We start from the raw sequence: 19018 nt of genomic DNA on the forward strand, positions 1-19018 counted from the left end.
GGACACTTGCTGGGATAGAGACAAAGCAAGAATAGAGCTCTCTCTCACATCAAGACAAACAGAGCTCCCATTCTGTTTGCCTCACAGTCACACCTTCTTTAGACCTTCACGTCTTCCTTAGCAACAAAATATGCCTCCAAGCACCACCATGACCTCTCTCTCTCTACAGCTGCTCGTGAACAGGAGTGGTCTCTTCACTAATTTTCTCACTAAAACCCTGGACTGGAAAATCTCAAACATGGTAGGAGAGACCAAGGAAGAAAAACTCCTTGGTCCCAGGTATGTTGAATTAATGTAAGACAAAAATTATTTCAGCTCTTATGCTTTACACATATCTTGACACTGAAAAATCTGAAAAATTCTTGATTGCATTGAAGAGGCCACTCCTGACACCTTATTTTGAGTTATCCCTCCGTACTGACCTACATCCTGGTGTCTCTTCAGCAGCAAGTCCCCAGCAATCTCTGGTCACAGAACTGTCTTTGAGGAAATGGGTCCAAAACCAGGGAATCAAACTAAATTATCTGGATAATTTCAGCCCTGACAAACAGACCTGGGAAAGAAACCTTGTTTTGTTCAAATAACTTGAAAATTCTATTCTCTTCTTTGAATTTTATAAGTGTGTAACTTTTGGTGCAAAATTCAAAACATTCTCAAGTGCCTCTTACCTGGGCAAACAGAGATCTCTTCTTCAGCAGAATTTTCTGTGGCAATATCTGGGCTCCTTTTACTGCCAAGTGACGTCAACACGGAGATGCTGTTCAAAATATAAATATAATATAAATAAATCTCCAATCCAGTAGGTGTGACAGCACACACCCACCTGTCTCATGCAATTCAGAATAGCAATGCCAGAATTTCCAAGTGGTCAGTATCTGATAGCCAGAAATGACCAGGATAACAGTAAAATATTGGTATAAAATGCTGTCCTAAGCAAAAACCCCAAAGGGAACATTTTTTCTTCGACAAGCCCTTGACAAAAAGGCATGAAGGGTCACTATCTCATGTCAGGGGAGCAAAAACACCTGCTCACAGCTGTGGGACTCTTGATTCTTTCTACTCTTGGAAGGTTTGGGAGTTGTGCAGGTACCAGCACTTCTTTCTGTCTGGGGAAGGAAATCCTCAGAGAGGAAAGACACAGACTTGCTTTTCCCCACATTATCTTTTCCTTCCTCACAAGGCTAATTTTCTTCCTTATCGGTGTGCATGGCAGCCAGAAGCAGCATGGATGCAACACAAGGCAAGGCTTCCCTGCAGCAAAGTCCTAACAACATTAGTGTGGCAGTTCCTCCAAGCAGCACCGGGTACCGCTCCTCTCATTTTGACCTTCGTATTCCTCCTATATTTTTCCTCCCCCCCCCCCACTGCACAGTGTCTTTCCGAAACAGGCAGGCATTGCTGAGTAAGTCTGGCACCCATGCTGACACACTCCACGCTTTGCGTGACTTTCTGATTAGTCTGATCAAATATGCAAGAACACACTTTAAAAACATGAATCCCCATACTGACAAATAGAAGATTTATTAAGCTCAACCACAGCCCTTAGAGAGAACAGCCACTGTTGATTTATGATAAATAACAAAATTCTGATAGGAAATCACAAGTGGCTTTTCTCTCTAAATAAAGCATCTCAAAGCATTTGTTATGAATCCAGGCTGAGCGTGTTTTACTCTGCATCTAACATCAGGGCTCACTTCAAAAGAACTCACACAAAACAACTTGCTATGACATTTATAAAATGGGCTAATCAATTTGAAGTCAAACCACATTTCTTGCTACACCAACTATCTCCTGGTAACAAAGCCTATAATCATTTATTAAAACCCCAATCTATCGTGCTCCGCACAAAGCGTAAAACAATCAGGCAGAACGGCCCACAGAAAGCAAAGCGGCCTCTTCTCACTGCTGCCACTTCCAAAACCGCTTCACTACCTCCAGACAGCTCAGAGCCACGTTTTCCTATTAAGTGCTGCTGAGGCCAGCCGGCCGGGGTGCCTGAGCCTTACCCGAGAGAGGACTGCGCTTGGCAAGTTACCAGGAGCCAGATGGCAACACTTAATGTGCACCAAACTGCGAAGACCGCAGCCATTTCTTGCCTTGCTGCAGATGTGCCAGCTGCTCAAGGAGGGGCCGCAGCACCCAGATGCATCCCAGCCCCGACGGGGGCAGCCAGGAGCTCCTGGGCGGCTTGGGGAATGTCCCAAACTAACCCCATCAGCTACACCAGGGGAAAGAGGTCCAGCTCTTTTCACATTCAGCCCTAGCCTCTTCTGCCTTAAGCAGGCGGGAGGCCAGCGCTGCAGAGCACACACCTCGGTGCCTTCTACACAAGCACACAAGCTCAGACCTCAACTGTCACAGACTCATCAGCCTCAGCAGCAACGGCAGCCGCAGGTTCCTCCTGCTCCCCAAGACAAGCTTTAAGCTTGTTAGAAAGGTGCAAGCAAGAGGGATTTTCGTACTCTGCATATTGATATTAACTGCTCAGGCCAAATGCTGTTAGATCAGAGGAAAATTGGCAGTTTGGTTCCAAAGCAGGTTTAAATTATAAAACCCAGCAAATTAAAAACATGACATTATCTGCCCTCTCTTGTAACTTGCTCCTTGAATCCTCTCCCATCTGCCCTTCTTCTCCCACAGCCTTTGCTGCAGAATTGCATCCCACAGGAAGGAGAAGGAAAAAAAAAAAGGAAAAGAGGAGTAGGCTTAAATCTGAAGAAAATCATGTTGACTTGTCCCACACCTGTCATCTGGCTTTTCTGGAGCACTGCACTCTATCTTTGGCTGATAGGCAGTGCCGTCTGGCTTCCTCCTCCCTTCTTTCCTCTTCAACAGTAAGGCAAGAACATAAAAATACACACAGAAATCCAGTAAACCCTCCACCATGCTGCCTATGCACCTTCCCAGGCAGACCAGATGATGACATCACTATAACTCACCTTCAGCTCACCTACCCATCTCCACAGCTTTACTGCACCACATCACATTAGCTTCAGAGGGCAAAGATCAAGTCCTTGTACTTGGATGCACCTTGCATGTTTTATGAAGTAACAAGAGTAACCGATCTCTTCTCCCCAGTTGTGTCCCACCTCTCTCCCGCACTGCTCCAAAGCCATGTATTTCCAGGGATGCCTAACAGCAGTGACTGCAGATAGACTTTCCAGCAAGCCCTGCTGCCAGGCCCTGCAGCAAGCCCCGGTAAGACCGCGCCCCAAAATGCTCCAAGGAGACTAGAAGAGCACATGTCACCAGAGCAAGTCTGTGGGCCCCACACTCTGAAATCGCCCTACTCACCTCTGTGAAATTTGCATGGGTTCCCTGTCTTCATGCACATCCTCTGCAGTCAGCACCTGGGAGGCCTGGAAAGTAAAATTCCGGTATTATATAAAATAATGCACACAGCTAACCAGGATCTGCTGGGTCGTCAAGATTCTGTCCATGGCATTGCACCCAATCCGTTACGTATTTTTTTCTGGAAATGGCTAAGTATCCATCCTGACCTAGTCAGCTTTTTGCCTCCATCACTCCTCTTGGTAAGGTGTTTCAGCAGCTCTCTCCAATAACGTCTGGCAGTACTTTTTGCTACCTTGCTGCCCAGACATGTTCCTGGACAGTCTGTGGCCATTCATTCATGCTAACCGTGTCCATCACCTTCCACACTATCCTAGAATCTGTTCCTAGCATCTACCCTGATGCACTTCTAGGCAGCAACCAGAGCTCTTCTCCACCTCCATTTGTGCTGAGCTAAACAATCCAAGGTTTTTAGTGTCCCCTTGCACTCCCTCAAGCACCCCAGCAGCTCTCTCCTACTCCAGTTTAAAATCTATTTGCCTGAGCCGGGATGACCTGATCAACTGGTACAGGTGATGTCTGACCACGAGAAGTACTTTTCTGAAATTTCATACAGATAAGATGTGTTGCATTTTTCTTGACTAGGAAATCAGCTGTCCCATCAAAGAGAGGGAACAGATTAACCTGCACAATCTACAGCTGGTAAATCCATGTGCATTTTATCCTGTTTTTCATCTAGCTCTACGACTCCACTTATTTTTTTCCTTTAAAATTTGTTCAAAAGCCTTATGCACTGCCAAGGTCAGGCTAACATGCCAGTCATTACCCAGATCCCTTTCTTCTTCTTCAGTGTACACGTTACACTTGCCATTCTCTAATCAGGTGGAATTACAACAGTTTATTAGCAGTCCTTACTGTCAGGCCCACGATTTCTCATGCTAGTTCTCAAAGAAATCCAAGGGGTTTTCCTGCCCCTTTCTCGAGCCTATTAAACTCTCTGAGTTTTATTTCCACCATAGGTTTCAGCTTCGATCAGCTCCACTCCAGGATGTCTGATGTACTTCCCCAGCAAGCCCCAAAACAAAGCCTCCTGCCAGATTTCCCTAAAGTGACTCCAACCCCCAAATATTCTGTTTTATCTACGTTGTTCTTTATTTCTTCACAGCCTAACTCATCATTAAACATAAAATACCACACCTCTTCCTTTATTTTTATTTCTCTTTTTCCTGAACCATGCATATCTTAACAATGCCTCTGCCCTGGTCACAAATACTGGGCCATGTTTCTGTTTTTCCTAGTACATATGTTATAAGGTATGGCATTAATTCAGGTCACCAGACTAACTCTCCAGAATGGGGTCTTTTCCCTCTGAATCTTTTAAAGACCAAGAGTCCCCTAACCTTACTTGAAAGGCTATGAAGGAATTGATTCTATTAGCACTGAAGTTCGTTAGTGCAGGCTCACAGGCTATGAGATCTCCTGACAACCAGGATTTGCTCTGTGCAAACATCCCTTGGCTGTGGGTGGCAGTCGCAGCAGTCGGCCGATGCCAGGGTGGAAGGTCTCTGCCCGCTCCAGGTGAGGGTTTCAAAGCAGGGGTACGGGCAGGCTCCCTGGAGCACATCATTTGCACCTTCATTTCACTGGTACAACACACGGCACAAGGCTTTTCCAAGGACAGCTTTGAGTCTCCACAGGCAGTTTCTAGCCTCAGCACAGCCTAAAATCTCCCACCGTCCCCAGCAGCAAAGCAGCCCTGGTGTCACTGGGGGACCCCCAGGGCAGTACAGGCAGCAGCGGTCTCCAAGCCATGCAGCACACGGGGGGACACGACTGCTCTGGGCCCCTTCTTTGTCATTGCTGGTGGAATTGTATTTGATAGAAGGAAAAAAATGGAGACAAGGCACAAGCAAACATCAAACATATCGATCTTGCAAGTAAATCACCTGCGCTGGCCCCAGTGTGTGACTGCACAGAGAGGCGAGAGAAGCAAGCAACCTCTCAAGCTGGGAGTGATAAGGCAGATGAAAGGGCATTTAGAAATTATTTTCTCTCAAGTAAATAAAAGACTGGCAAATTCTGGGCTAGGGTTGAAATTTTAAAGTCTGCTCCCCCTCCTCCTTCCTTATTTTTTCACCTTAAAAATATCAGAAAGACTACATCTACATACACGTTACGGCTCTTTGAGAGAGCTCTTGTGGTCAGGATAAGTACATTACAAGTTTCCACTCAGCACCACTAAAACCTCTTTTCTCCCCAAGAATTAATTAGGCATTAGCATTAAACGGATAATATAAAAAAAAAACCCTACAATTTTAAATACTGATTAAAAGTTCACGCCCTTCCCAGCTGCTGTAGCTTTCCAAGGGCTTTAGCATACACCTCCATAGACCTGCAGTCACCCCAGTCTTCCAGATTAATGAAACCTCCATTTCCAAAGGAAAAGACATAGAGGAAAAAAAGCAGTCTGCCTTAAGAACCTTTCAGGTCTTTTGTATCTATCCTGAAGAAATTAAAAAGGGCGCAAGTCAGTTTCTTTCCTCCGCAGGTCACCTCTAAGGCTTGCTTAAATCTATATCTGCTAAACCCAAGCCAAAGCACTGTCATGAAAAGTCACATTTCAGCACAGGCTGCTCTGCACTTTTTCTGCAACCAGAAAATGCAAACATGACATTTTTCCTAAGTGTTCAATATTACAAGACAGAATATAAATATCACAAAACAAGTTAAGTATCTTTCTAACACCAGGGTAAATGATCAAATACACTTGAAAAGAGGAACAACAGAGCCAAGGCTTCAGTCATAGAGAAGATAAAGTTATACAATGATCCGGGAGTGAAGTCATTATGAAAAATGAGGGTTGGAAAAGGCTGACACAAACCTAAAATACAGCAGTAATAAATACTTCATCTGACTAGCAATCTGTTTAAACTTAGCAGTGACAGAAAGCTGCCTTCCGCTCCAACAAGAGAGCCTTGACGGAGACAGAGGCTGACACCTAGCGTCTAGCAGACCCAACAAGCAAGCCGGAGAGAAGATGCCCAACCACCAGAACAAGGACGATGAGCACTGCCATCATGACAGATCACCCCAGGCAGGCAGAAGACACCTGCGAGCACACAGAGCCTCTCCCGGCCACAACCGCAGGACCACGAGGGAAAAGAGCACTCGCAAGGGTGAAGCACGTACGGACGCAGACAAGCATGTAGGTGCAAAAAGCAGAGGCTGCGCTGCAAAGACGAAAGCCACATTTCTGTTGGTGATGGAAAACGCAGAGCTCCCCACAAGGCCCCAGGTTTATAAGCTGTTTTGCCAGAGCTGGTGGTGGTCAGCATCGTCTCTGTGCTCGCTACCTTGACACACTGCCAGGCTACACCCTTTTGAGAGGGACAAGTCAGCTGGAAGCCTTTATCTCAGAGGTGCATTAATGGACGACTGCCAGGCTGCATGATGGCCCCTGCCATTTGTGAGCTGGGTTATCAGCCTGTACGCTTTTCCTCTCCCTTTCATAGTAAGCTGTGTGGCTAGGGGAGGAAGTCCCTAAATTTAACAGGAGCATTAAACAGCAGTGCCTGCTTTGCAGAAGGGACTGAACTCTAAAATGGGCAGAAGAGCAGGACTGCTCAACCTCGACTCAGTGGCGAAGCTCTTACCTGGCAGTAGCTGGTGGTTGGTTCATCATCAGAAGTGGAATTCTTCTCTTCTTCCATGCTGTGCCCTGGACTCTCTGCCTCCCTCCTCTTTGAAGGGAGGAGCCAGGTGATGCTCTCACACTCCTGCCCATCTGGGTCTCCATCTTCTGTATCATCAGCAACCCCATTCTCCCTGCCTATATGCTCTCCTTTCCCAAGCTCGTTTTGGCTCAAGGAAGAACCGGGCACAACTGGGTTACCAAACTCCTTCTTATGCAATAGCTGCCTCTGAGCCTGCTTCAGGCTCTTCTGGTAAACCTCCAGCTGACACAAGATGACTTTGGTGTACTGGTTGGGGTCCACCCCTTTGGGGCAGAAAGGGATGCCCCAGTAATAGTGCACTGTGTCTCTCGCCTCCTCCTGCTTGTGCTTCTCCTCTGCATTCAGCACACAAAGCTCAGGGGTACTGTCGGGTACCTCGTTCTGCTCTGCTTGCTCTGTGGAAACATAGACTTTGGCAGCATGCCCGGGCTGCAAGGTGTGTGTGGTACCTGCTCCTCCACCACTCCTCCTGGGGCTGCTACACCATTCCGCGGTCCAGCTCTTCCAGAGCGTGGCTGAGCTCCCGGCACCACCTTCTCCCGCAGAATGGCCAGTGCAGGGCAGGGGCTGCTCTTTTGGTTTGTGGCCTGTTGCTTCAGAAGAGCTGGAGGGGCTTGTGAACAGTCTCCGAGGTGTCAGTCGCCGGGAGCCTGAAGTCACCCTGCCAAAGGTGGGACTCAGAGAGATGAGGTCGTCTCTGAGAGTGCTGGGTAACATGTTACTAGAATCACTTTTTGCTGGTGAGGAAGGCTTTTCACTTGACCTTGTCACAGGCTGGCCCTTCCCCGGAGACACGATTATGCTGGATACTAGTGAGCTTTCAACGATTTCCTGGCTTAACCTCCTCAACACTACCAGGGGGCTCCGGGCAACATCCATCTGTCCATTCCCATCAGCTCTGGTGCTCTGTGAGTGGGAGCTGCACTCGGAGCGAGGGGTGTCAGGGCAAAGCGCCAGACCTCCCAGGATCTCAGAGCCTTCTTTCTCAGGAGACTGGCTTTGGCTTTGCATGCCCAGCGCTTCTGCAGACAACTGAGGGGTTGCATCAGAGGAGTCCGAGGGCTGACAGCTCTGAAAAACAAAAGGTTGATTCTCCAAGAGGCACGTTCTCTATCAGCAGAGCAAGGGCTCCCCCAGCAAACAGGCAGCCATCACCCAGACTGCAGAACACCCTCCCCAGATCAGAACCGTGTACCCCAAAACAGGGGACAGATGAGGTTAGACTTCCTACACCTCTCACTAGGAATGGTACAAAACAACTACTCTGCGACTGCTGTAGTTCCAGCTTGTGCTGGAAATAGCTAGGCCCCCTTGTGCAGTGTGGCAAAGCAAGCACAGAAAGCAATGTTGCTGAAGAACCCTAATAAGCCTCTTCACAGAAGCGCACTTACATTAAGACTCTCAGCAATGGCCTTCCTCAAGAGCTCCTCCTCTTCCTCTTCCTGACAGTTCACTTGTCTGGCTTCTTGCTCACTCATTTTCAGGGCCAGTGCAAACTGTTCCTCTTCAGTCATCTCTATAGCAGAAGAAAAAGGATAATATCAAGACACAGCTGGAGGTGTATGTAAACACCCAATGTATAGCCAACATGTTGGGAGAGATGTCCAAGGGTCCCACCTCCCCAGGAGGAATGCAGAGCAAAACATCTAAACCCCAGCTTTCCTGAAAAACCGTCACCAAAACTGGAGCAGGCAACACTAAATTAAAAAAGTAATCCAAGTCAGGAACTTCAGTTAGGGTTTCTACAGCAATCTAAACTCCAACTCCCTGGATATATAACTACAACGGGACATCTTTTTTGCCCTCATCAAATAACATACTCTACAGCTGCAGAACGCATGTTCAAGGAGAGAAGAAAAGGACAGATTTCCAAAGTGTGCTCATTTTTATGTCGCATACGCTCAGTAGCAAGGCAGGATAAAGAACACGTCTTCTTTAACACACTTTTTTACTAGCCAAATAGCATGTCTCACTGCCTTCTGACATGCAGATACCTGCAATACTACAGGAGACCTACCCCAGAGGAAAAGAGCTACATGTTGTTCACCCCAAGCCGCAGGTGGAAAGCTCTGTGGAGGATAATGTTACTTGCTCGGTGGTATTATGGAGGATCTTTCACAGGCATGCATCCCCCTTCTGCTCACATCACCACTCCACTGCATCACTAAGTCAGTCATGCATGGGAAACAGGTTTCCTACAGTTGTAACTGCTATTTCAGCAGAAAATTTCTTCCTGAAATATTCCTCACTCAGAGCAAACCAGAAGCCGAGACTGGCTATTTAGGAACAAAGCAGTTAGTTACTTTGGAAAACACTTACTTACTTAGACTCAATCCAACACTTTCACTATGCTTAAAATATACGATGCCTGCAGAATGGAGTGCAGCTTGGAAAACAACTCAACAGCACTCTCAGGAGCTGAAAAATACATCTTCTCACTCGAAACAAATTGACAGATTTCCTTCAAAACCCGCTCCCTCCTTCAGGCAGAATCCTGCACGCACCATCTCATGCATGAACCAAAAGGCTTGGTCTCTGATGGGCTAGAAGAGCTTTAAGAGACACGATTTGAACAGGAAGGCCGCCCAAGCACAAAAGATGCCTTCACTGCAGCCAGTTTGAGACAAGACGTTTCCCTAGATAAAGATGCATTCAGAAGTTGCAGGCTCCCGTTTTCTAACCCATCCTCTTCCTACCAGCTGCCACTGAAATACAGCAGCACAGCCTCCCTTGAAGCAGCCCGGGATTGCACTGGTCTTAGCACAGCCTGTGCATTACGGCACGACTGCATTGAGGTGCATCCACACAGCAGCAGGCTTTGCTTTGCTTTGCCCTTCCCCCAGCTCGTTGCTAATGGCAGGCTGGTTCTCCCCCACCCAAGCAGGATTTGAAGCATTTTTGGACTGTTCTGATTACCAGCTGCAGATTCCTTTACATGTCCTACTAAATCAGCACTTAGCTTTAGGTTGGGGGTTTTTTTAATTCCTTTAAAAATTAAGAAAGAGGTTGAAGTGAAGGCAGACTGCAGTGCACTCAGGGCTCGTGGGGATCTTTTGTCCTTGGACAAAGTCACGCTATGATGTTACAAGCAGGAGGGACCAGAGAAAAAAAAAATAAATGCATCCTTTAATGGAAAGCACACTACAGCCCAGTGTACGAAGAAGGCTCCCGTCCCAAAGAATGGCAGTAATACGCAGCATCTCCACAATATCAAACACCTCCCAAGCATTCAGTAAGTGCATGCTGATTTGTTTCCCTGCTCAAACCATCACAGCAACCAGGCCAGATCCTGCAAACTCTTAACATGTGCAAGAAAACCGGTGCACGTGACCAGTACCCCACAAAACAAGACTTTCCACGTGCTTAAATTAAAACAGGCGCCCGAGTGTTCACCAGCTCAGGCTATCAACATCCATGAAGCTTAATAAAACGAAACATTTTTTGGCGAGTTACTACTGTACATTTTGTTTTCTTCTCCCTCCCTGGCACAGCAATTTCCCCTCTGGGGACAGGGAATGTGCCAGACAAATGCTGCCTCTGGCAAATAAACCAGTGACAAACAACATGCACTTAGTGCACTTTCCAGTTGAGTAGGTGCTCCGGAGACGGGGAAATCTCGAGTTTAAATCCACCTGGCATTACGGTGGGGAGAGCAAAGAGCAGCTCTGCTCATGCCTTCCAGGAGACCTGACCTGCTTTAAGCTGAGCGGTCCAGAGCTGACAGTATTTTGTGCTCCACGCCTGATCATTTCTCAGCACCATGCGTTTTACTAAACTTGGTGTTGATTGCACCGGTCATAATTTATGACGATTAGAAATCCCAGTGTTGCATTAGCCCCTGACTGGTGTGTACAAACAGACCTCTGGAGCAGTCTGAGAGCGAGCACTGAGCGCGCAGCGAAGGCGAGCCATGCTCCCAGAGCATGCCGGCAGCGCAGGGTCCCCGCAGCCCTTGGGAGGAACGACCCCTCTCCGTCTGGACAGACACACTCCGTTACGCTCAGCTCACACACATCACATGCCTCACAGAAGCCTATCCCTGCTGCTGGGTGAGGAAGCACCGACACCTCTGGCTGGGAATCGTGTGTCTCACACTCCAACATCCACTCGCCACACGTCCATCCCAACGCAGCATGAAATCCCAGCGCGTCTCCAGGGACCAGGGCATCCAAGAAACCCACAGATGGGAAGGAGGGGTCAGGGAGAAACTGGTTTTAGACATTGCAGCTCTAAACAAATTAAACCATTTCAGAGCCTTTTTAAATGCTAATACAGCAATTTGCTAAGCGATTTATGTTCCATTTTGACATTTGCAAAGTGAATTAGATGCAAAACCCCACTAGTTGTAGTTCTAACACTTACTAATAAGAGATTTACTCAAAAATAATGGAAATGCGGGATCTTAGTATTTCCACATATCCAAAGTGCAATTACAGTGAAAACATTCAAATGTGCTTTAAAGCACTGACTTCCTCCAGAACAAGAGAGAGAGGGAGATTTCTTTAGGTTTTGTGTTTCCATTTATCCTGTCAGGATGAAACGTCACAGATATATTTTAGTTATGGCTTTAGGTTAAAATGAATAAAACCACAACAAAGCAAAAAGGGAGGATACACTTTATAACCAGACCCTGCAAATATCCGAAATTTTCCAGTTTTGAGGAGAAAGAATTTGCTCTACCCAGAAGCGCCGAATCTTTACAAAAGACCAATTTGCCTCGCAATTCAAAGAATTTATTTAAAGACACTGGGAAAAAATAATTACTACTTCAAATCTTAATTTGCCTAAAAGCAAACACCAAAAGTCTAATTATAGCTTCCCATAAAGGAGAGAACAGACCCACCATCACACATGCTTAAACAAGCGACGGCTCTCCAACCAAGTGGCACTGGGTACCCACAACCTCCTGCACTCCGGGGGGGGGCAGACGTGCACACTAAAAAAAAAAGGCAGCTTTTGCCCCAGGAAGAGAAAAACTATTATCAAGAATTTCAACATCTAGAAACGCAGCAAAACTTGTCCATTATACAAGGGCTACTGAGCCGGCCCTGTCTCACGCAGATTTTCTGGAGCACACCGAACACCTTTCGCACAGCACCAGCTCCCAAAACCCGGCACTCAACAATGCAATGAGGACATCCAACTTCAGCAGCTCCCTGTTCTTAGCACCATATGTTTGGTCACATTTTAACGGCATCTCCAAGGGGGGGGTTTCAGCTTTTATTTGGTGTTCTGTTTCTTTTGGGAGAAAAAGAAGAAAAAGAAGAAAAAAAACCTCTTCCCTCATCTCTGACTTTGCTATCTTACTTGTTCGACACAGGACATGCACAGTGGGTTTCAACTCCCACAAAGAGCCAGGCTGTTTAAAGCTATGGCCTTAGGCCTCTATTAAAAACAATTTAATTCACACAAGCCCTCTGAGGACTGACAAGCCCAACTGCTGCTGCTTGCGGAGCACTGGCGTGCTCCATTTTGTTCAGTGATTGCTTTGGGTTTTGCAGGAGACAACATCTCTTCCATTTTAAAACGTTCTGAATTTAACATGCTAGATGGACCGCTGCCTTGCAGAGGGCAAGAACGGGAGAGCGGATCCACTGAGGCAGAGCAATGGTCCACTCGCCTGGCCGCTCTAACAAGTGGTGCTGTACGGGGAGTACAGGCAAGCTTGGCCATGCTCAGTGGTCCCTTCTGCTTGTGCATCCCCAGCACTCAGAAATGCTGTATGCAGAATATGAACGGGAACATCCCAGCCTGTCCACTTTAGCATCTGTTTATACACCTATTGTCCATGAATACATTTAATCCCTTATTAAAGCTGCTGCTACTGACCCCTCCACAACCTCCTGTGACAGAAACCTTCAGGAGTTAACTACATGCTGTGTGAAGCGTTACTTTCCTTCACCTGTTTTAAACCCATCTATCTCCTGCTATTTCCACCGACTGCACCCTGGTTGTAGAAGCTGGTAAAAAACAGCTCTCTGTTCAGCTGAGGCACTGCTTTCCTGATGTGAACTTTGATCCCACCTTCCTCTCCTAACAGAGCAGCCCCAGGCTTTCCAGTCGCTCCTCATAAGGCAGGTGCTCCATCCCCTTCATGGCTTGGGTTGCCCTTCTCCAGATGTCCCCTAACTCCACCGTGTCCTTGAGATGCGGAGACCAGAACTGCACACAGCACTGTTGATGTGGGTGCACCAACACTTTATATAACAGCAAAATGACGTAAAACAAATCTCTTGTTCTTAACACCCTTCCTTATGATGCCCAACGTTGCTGGCTTCTCCGGCTGCCCCCGCACTACGAGACGATGATTTCAGAGAACTGTCAGCTGCGACTCAGATCTTTCCTGAGCTGCGACTGCAGGGTCAGAGCATCATGATGTTTCAGGGAAAGACAGCAGCAGAGGGGCCTGAACGGGAAAGCAGTTTGTGACTGACAGCGCTTTCAGATCGGCTTCAACCAATTTTGAAACCCGGTGAGGTACCGAGAGCCTCGCACACTTATTTTGGAAGTGCACCAGTCTGCGCACATGCTGCCTGGGGAGCAAACAAGTGACAGTCTGCCTATTCAGAAAGGCAAATTTTACCCCTGAGAAAGGTCTTCTCTGAGACCGGTGCATCCCCAGCCACATCACAGCCTTTCTGCCAGAGAAATAATCTCTAATACAAACAGCAGAAGCTGCTCAGCACCAGTCTACTTCCCCAGCCCCGTGCTTCCCCCAACTCGAGACCTACGTGCAATTTTTCTTTTAGCAGCAAACTTCGTTCTATCCAGCTGCTGTTTTGTTCTCTTCTTTTGCAATCCACTCTCTTCCTTTGACTCCTGCTGTAATGGAAAAAAATACGGTGAGTGCATACAGTATGTACGAAATACTACCAGCCCCCTCCCCCCCACTACTCAGACACAAACACTGGTTGAAGAACAAGCCTCTATTTGTGTGAAATTTGAATTTCAAACATAATTCAAGCACATTCTGTAACTATTAAAAGCTATGTGATAAGCATAACGAGCAAAAAGAGTTACAGACTGACATAAACAGAGAAGTAGGAGAGACAATAGACTTCATGCCAGTCACCACCATGCACTGCACCTGCTGCCCATGATTTTAGAGAACGTTTGTTTGGCCTTGCTAAGACATTGGTATTTGTAAGCACTCAGAACAGAAAAACAAAACCTTTTTTTTTTTTTATAACTGAACACTGCACACCTGTAAGCCAGGACTGTTTCCTGCCATGCAGCTTCTAGTACTCTGCCCAGACAATTTTAGGTGACCAAAACTAGAATCCTAACCATTTTTGGGGACACACGCTAATGCATCTTGAAGGCAGGAGAGGCAGCTGTATTTACTCCTGGTGCTATTCTCTCATTGTATTGCCACAAGTGTTTCATTTTTGAAGCCCGAATGCTTCAGAAATTTGTCGTCTCGAGGCCACCCAGAACAACACCCAACAACAACCTAAGTGCTTGCTGCTTTAAGCACACCGACTGCAACAAGAATGGTCACAGGCTTAACTGGCACACATTTATGCAAGTTGCTGTCCTAATGGCTTAAGCGAGGGCGCATACATTACCGAAGGCTGGCACTGGACCCCTTCCAATTTGTCTCTCTAAATCAGGCAGGATTAGAATCAAACCCCGTGTTTCAGGCAGAGATCCACGCCTGGCCAGGAAGGGGGTTCTCATGGCTCTGCAGCTGCAGGTGGTTTTACTGTCCAAGAGACTCACGGCAAACTGGCCACACACTTGTGCCTCATACCACCTCCTGTGCCAGGATGGGGGCTTCACGGTGGGGGGGCATGTGGCTTGGGCTACTTTAACACAAATGGATACACTGCTTATTTTCAAGTGTAATCTATTTCTACTGTCCATTGCCAGTGGTTCTGAACTTGTGAAGTCCTTTGGACTGCACCTCTATGCTGAGTTTCGTTCAAGACATCTCCAGCTTTAGTGTTATCTGTAGATTTTATTAATGTATATACACCACTTGCTCCCTCTTACAGATCATTAATGAGGATGTTAAAACACACACAGACCTAATATTGATCCTTTTGGCCTCAGCTTTACATCTCCCACAAATGAGCCTCTCTTCTGTTCATCACCAGCTTTTGCTGACAGTCTTTTAGCAGGATTTCAATCCAGGAATGTTACTATCTAGACCAAATTGAATTATTTATCCAACTAAGATTTTGCAAGACATACTGTTAAGTGGTTTCCTGAAACCCTAATACATTACAGCTTTTATGTGCCCTAATACCTATGCCATTCCTCACTTCCACTGATTTAAGAATCAGCTCACAACAAGGCGGCGATCATGCTCAGCAAGTGGTTCCCCCCCATGCTCGCACCTAAGGGTTTTTCCTTTGACCGATTCCTTCTCTTCCCCACCCAGCCTGGTTTTGGTACCCCGTTTCTAAGATCTGCCGCTGTGTCTCCGAAAGGCTGCTTCACAGCCAGATTCTTTCTTGCTAGAAGATGAATGCTTTCTACTTCTGAGCCTGCCTAGCTCACGCTCAGCAGATGAAATCCTCTCTCTTCCAGGGCCCTGGCATGTCGCCCTTCTCCACAGTTTTCCATAACACACTGGTTCTCCTACTCCAGCTTGCTCTGCCTTGGTCTGCAGCAGCATCCCCATGCTGGCCTTGCGGGCAGCTCACACCTAACGGAGTGGGGAACGGTCTGTGGGATCACATCAGGATCACGCTAGGATTATATGCTGGATGAAGTTAAGCAACAGCTCTCCTGCTCTCCCCCAAAGCCCTGTCTAAACCTACTCCAGCTTGAGACAGGGGCAATTTAATCCTGGCAGGCTGTGTAAATCCCCAGCTCTTCTCTCTAGGCATCAATCTTCCCCTCATCACTCTTGCACTTGCCGGAAGGTCAACCCTGACATTCTCATCTGTAGCTCTCTTCCAGGGCATGGATGTGATTTATGAGCACACCGAACTTTCCACGGCTGCTAGTGTCTGCTCTGTGCACAGAGACACACATTTACAATACGCACCACAGGACAAGACAGGGCTCAAACACCTCCAGGGCTTGGAGGGGAACGGCATGCCCAGTGCTGGGAGGGCTGCCCGGTTTCACCACGCAGCCGAGTACGTGCCTTGGTTCCCTGTGCTGGGTCCTGAAGAATCTCAACATTTACAACAGTGGCAGGAGCAAAATTATTGCAGGACACGTGTTGTACAAACCTCATACGTTTGAGAAAGATGTTTAAATTGCTTAGCAGCATTCTACCGAACAGCCGTGGTACAGCGAACCGCTGAAGCAAATCCAATTAATCCTGATGGGCCAAAATATACACACACATCTCAATTCCAAGAATTCTTAAATCTTCTTTATTTTTAAACCCAGAAAATAAAACATACCTTTTAATTAGGATTTATGGCTGTTTGTACCTCTGCTGGGAAAGAGCCCCGCAGGCCCCAGAGTGCTCTGCATAAATGCAGGCATGGATGGTAGAAACAGAAGGGGCCAAGAAAATTCAGAGAAGACAACAGGGCTTGCTCTTTCTGACCCAACCTTTTAATGCTCATCTGTCTACAAGGATAATAGGAACTCAGGGGGGCACTCAACCAACTGCCTTTCTAATAAGATCACTAGTCCAAAAATAATCTTAATCAATTAAAATATTCCCAAACTGCAGCCAATACTCTTAGTTACAAGGTCATCTCCAACACACAACTTCCAGGGGAAACTAATTATTATAGCGGAGGCGAGGTGGGAACTGCGCACCTCTGCTCAGTGCCAGCCTGGATAGCGTCTCTCCTCCTTTGCCGTCAATTTAAAGCATAATGGCCAGAAGGAATCCAAATTCTCTTCCTGTGTGTCAGGCTCTGCAGTTTAATTTATGATGCTCTCTTATGAGCAATTTCACTGTCACCATTGTACACAGATCAAGAAAAAGATGGGTTTCCAAAGTTCCCGACACATTTAGTGGAAGGCAGCCACTACTCTTCCTTGGATTTTTAACCTGCTTGGTTTCACCAGACAGCAGGAAATCAAATTCCCATTTAAAAAATGCTTTTGCGCATACTTAAGAGAACCTGACTCTGCCAGCAGAAACAGATACAGCTCCACTCACTTCTAAAAGCCCGTAAATGGAAGCCAGTAGCCAGCCTCCCACATCCTGCTCCCTCAAATCCACATCATAAACCACAGAAATCAGCTTCTACTGACTCAGGGAAGGAAGGGCTACAGGAGAATGTCTCTATCGCTAACAGTGCAGACTGCAAAGTCAAAAGGTCTGGGTAATTTTACTGCTCAACGGCAGTTGGGACCATCTAACAATAGGGCACAGCCAAACACCACACATCCTGCATGGGAAATACGCAGATGAAAACCAGACTAATTTATTTTTAAAAGCCAATTAGATGCTGGAAGTGCCACGTTTGGCCTAGCCAAGGCTGCTGCTGAAATTAATATCACATCCTACTTTCTTAGTCTCCGACTTCAGTTCAGAATCTGTTTCAGCTCTGCTCTGTCTTTCAGCTTATTAGAACAAACCTGCTGGAAGTGGAAACTTGAACGAGACACAACGGGGCTCATGCCAGACGTGTAGTTCCTGACACACGGGAGGGAGGCCTCTGTAGAAAAAAGGGCTTTTACCAGGCTGCAAGGATCCTGGATTCAGACCAATCTGATTGCTGAGGAGTAAGCACAGCAAAGCTGCCGAGCCTCCTCAGGAGCACACTCACACTACCTTTTCCTCTGGGAACTGGAGGCACCGGGTCCCTCAGTACCAGAGCAGAGCCCGTGGGGACAGCAGGGTGCTGCAGCAATACTCCCACGTGGCTCTGCTTCGCTCGGATGGTTAGCGATGTGAGGTGGACGTTGCCATCCTAGCTGTGACATTTCCAGCACCATCTTCTCCATAGCAAGACGTCCCTCAGGCCATGCCTGGTCCCGAGACAAGTGCCCAGTGCCACAGCTGATGGAGAACAGGACAGGGTGGTGGCTCGGTATTCCAGCTGATGCCCAAACACACCTCCCTCTTCCTACCAAAACCAACATCTGATCTGGAACATCAACACACGCTGCTATTTACCCAGACTGCAAGTACCTCCAAACACAGGAATACTCAGGCAAAGGGATGTTTCACACCAAAGGGAAGACAGGCCCTGGATGCCATGCAGAAATAGATGGCACCGTCTCCCTAGAGTCTTGCCATGTTCCCCAAGGGCTGGCAGAGCTGATGAATTTGGCAGAAAGAGCCTGTGAGACTTCATGCAAGCTCTACAAGCGGAGACAGGTACTCTCAAAGCTCCCAAAGGATCTACCCAGGAAAAGGGGACCTTTCTGAAAGGTCCCACAGCAGATCAGCAGCATTTTGGGATCAACTGCACTGAAGGCTGCAGATCAGTCAAACAGATTAGCACAACTACTGGGCCTCTGGCTGTGCTCAGTGCTCACGCTTGGCCAGGCCTCTTGCTGGGTGACAATCACCTTTCAGACACGGCTTCAGAAAACCTTGGGGGTCAAACACTCTTTATCAACAGCCCAATTCAGCCCAATGTCTTTATCAACAGCCCAATGAGAAAGACCAGGAGTTGCATTACTTGGAGAGAGCTTTCTTGGGCACTATTTTGAAATATTGTGTATTTGTGAATGACCACCCATCTTCTGGTGTGGGCAACCAATTCCCCACAGGGCTTAAACAGGGGAAACAGGAACCACTTTGCTCATTCGTCCTGTCTGTGTTTCAGAGACACAGTCCGCACAAAGAAGGTCATCTCCTCTTGTTTCCACAAAGCCAGAGAGACTATTCTTATTTTATCTGACCCTTCCCAAAAAAAGAGAAGTGTTTCCTGAATCCAGGATTATATATAGCAGAGATCAGAAAGACCCATGTCCGGAAAACTTCCTTTTGATGCAGCTCTGCAGATGCCACAGCATAGACATGAGCAGAGAAAGAAAACTTGGCAAAATAACATGGATGAGCTTGATAATCCAGCATGACTGAAAAATTCCTGGGAGAGGCAGTCTGCCAAAGATCA

At 47.1% G+C, this 19018-nt stretch overlaps 1 protein-coding gene across 3 annotated transcripts in view; it reads right to left on the reverse strand.

Moving 5' to 3' along the window:
- UIMC1 (ubiquitin interaction motif containing 1) overlaps positions 1-19018 on the reverse strand; it is a 39154-nt gene that overhangs the window by 13726 nt on the left and 6410 nt on the right. For 2 of the 3 annotated variants that reach the window (XM_059825369.1, XM_059825370.1), the window contains exons 3-7: positions 13757-13844; positions 8417-8541; positions 6945-8096; positions 3295-3359; positions 669-757 (exon numbers count right to left, since the gene is read on the reverse strand). In XM_059825369.1, coding sequence (XP_059681352.1) covers positions 669-757; positions 3295-3359; positions 6945-8096; positions 8417-8541; positions 13757-13844 — 1519 coding nt within the window. Of the gene's footprint in view, positions 1-668; positions 758-3294; positions 3360-6944; positions 8097-8416; positions 8542-13756; positions 13848-19018 lie in introns of all 3 variants that reach the window. The other variant, XM_059825368.1, reaches the window with a different exon arrangement.

The sequence above is a fragment of the Gavia stellata genome, chromosome 16 (genome assembly GCF_030936135.1).
Source record: "Gavia stellata isolate bGavSte3 chromosome 16, bGavSte3.hap2, whole genome shotgun sequence".
NCBI classification, from domain to species: domain Eukaryota; kingdom Metazoa; phylum Chordata; class Aves; order Gaviiformes; family Gaviidae; genus Gavia; species Gavia stellata.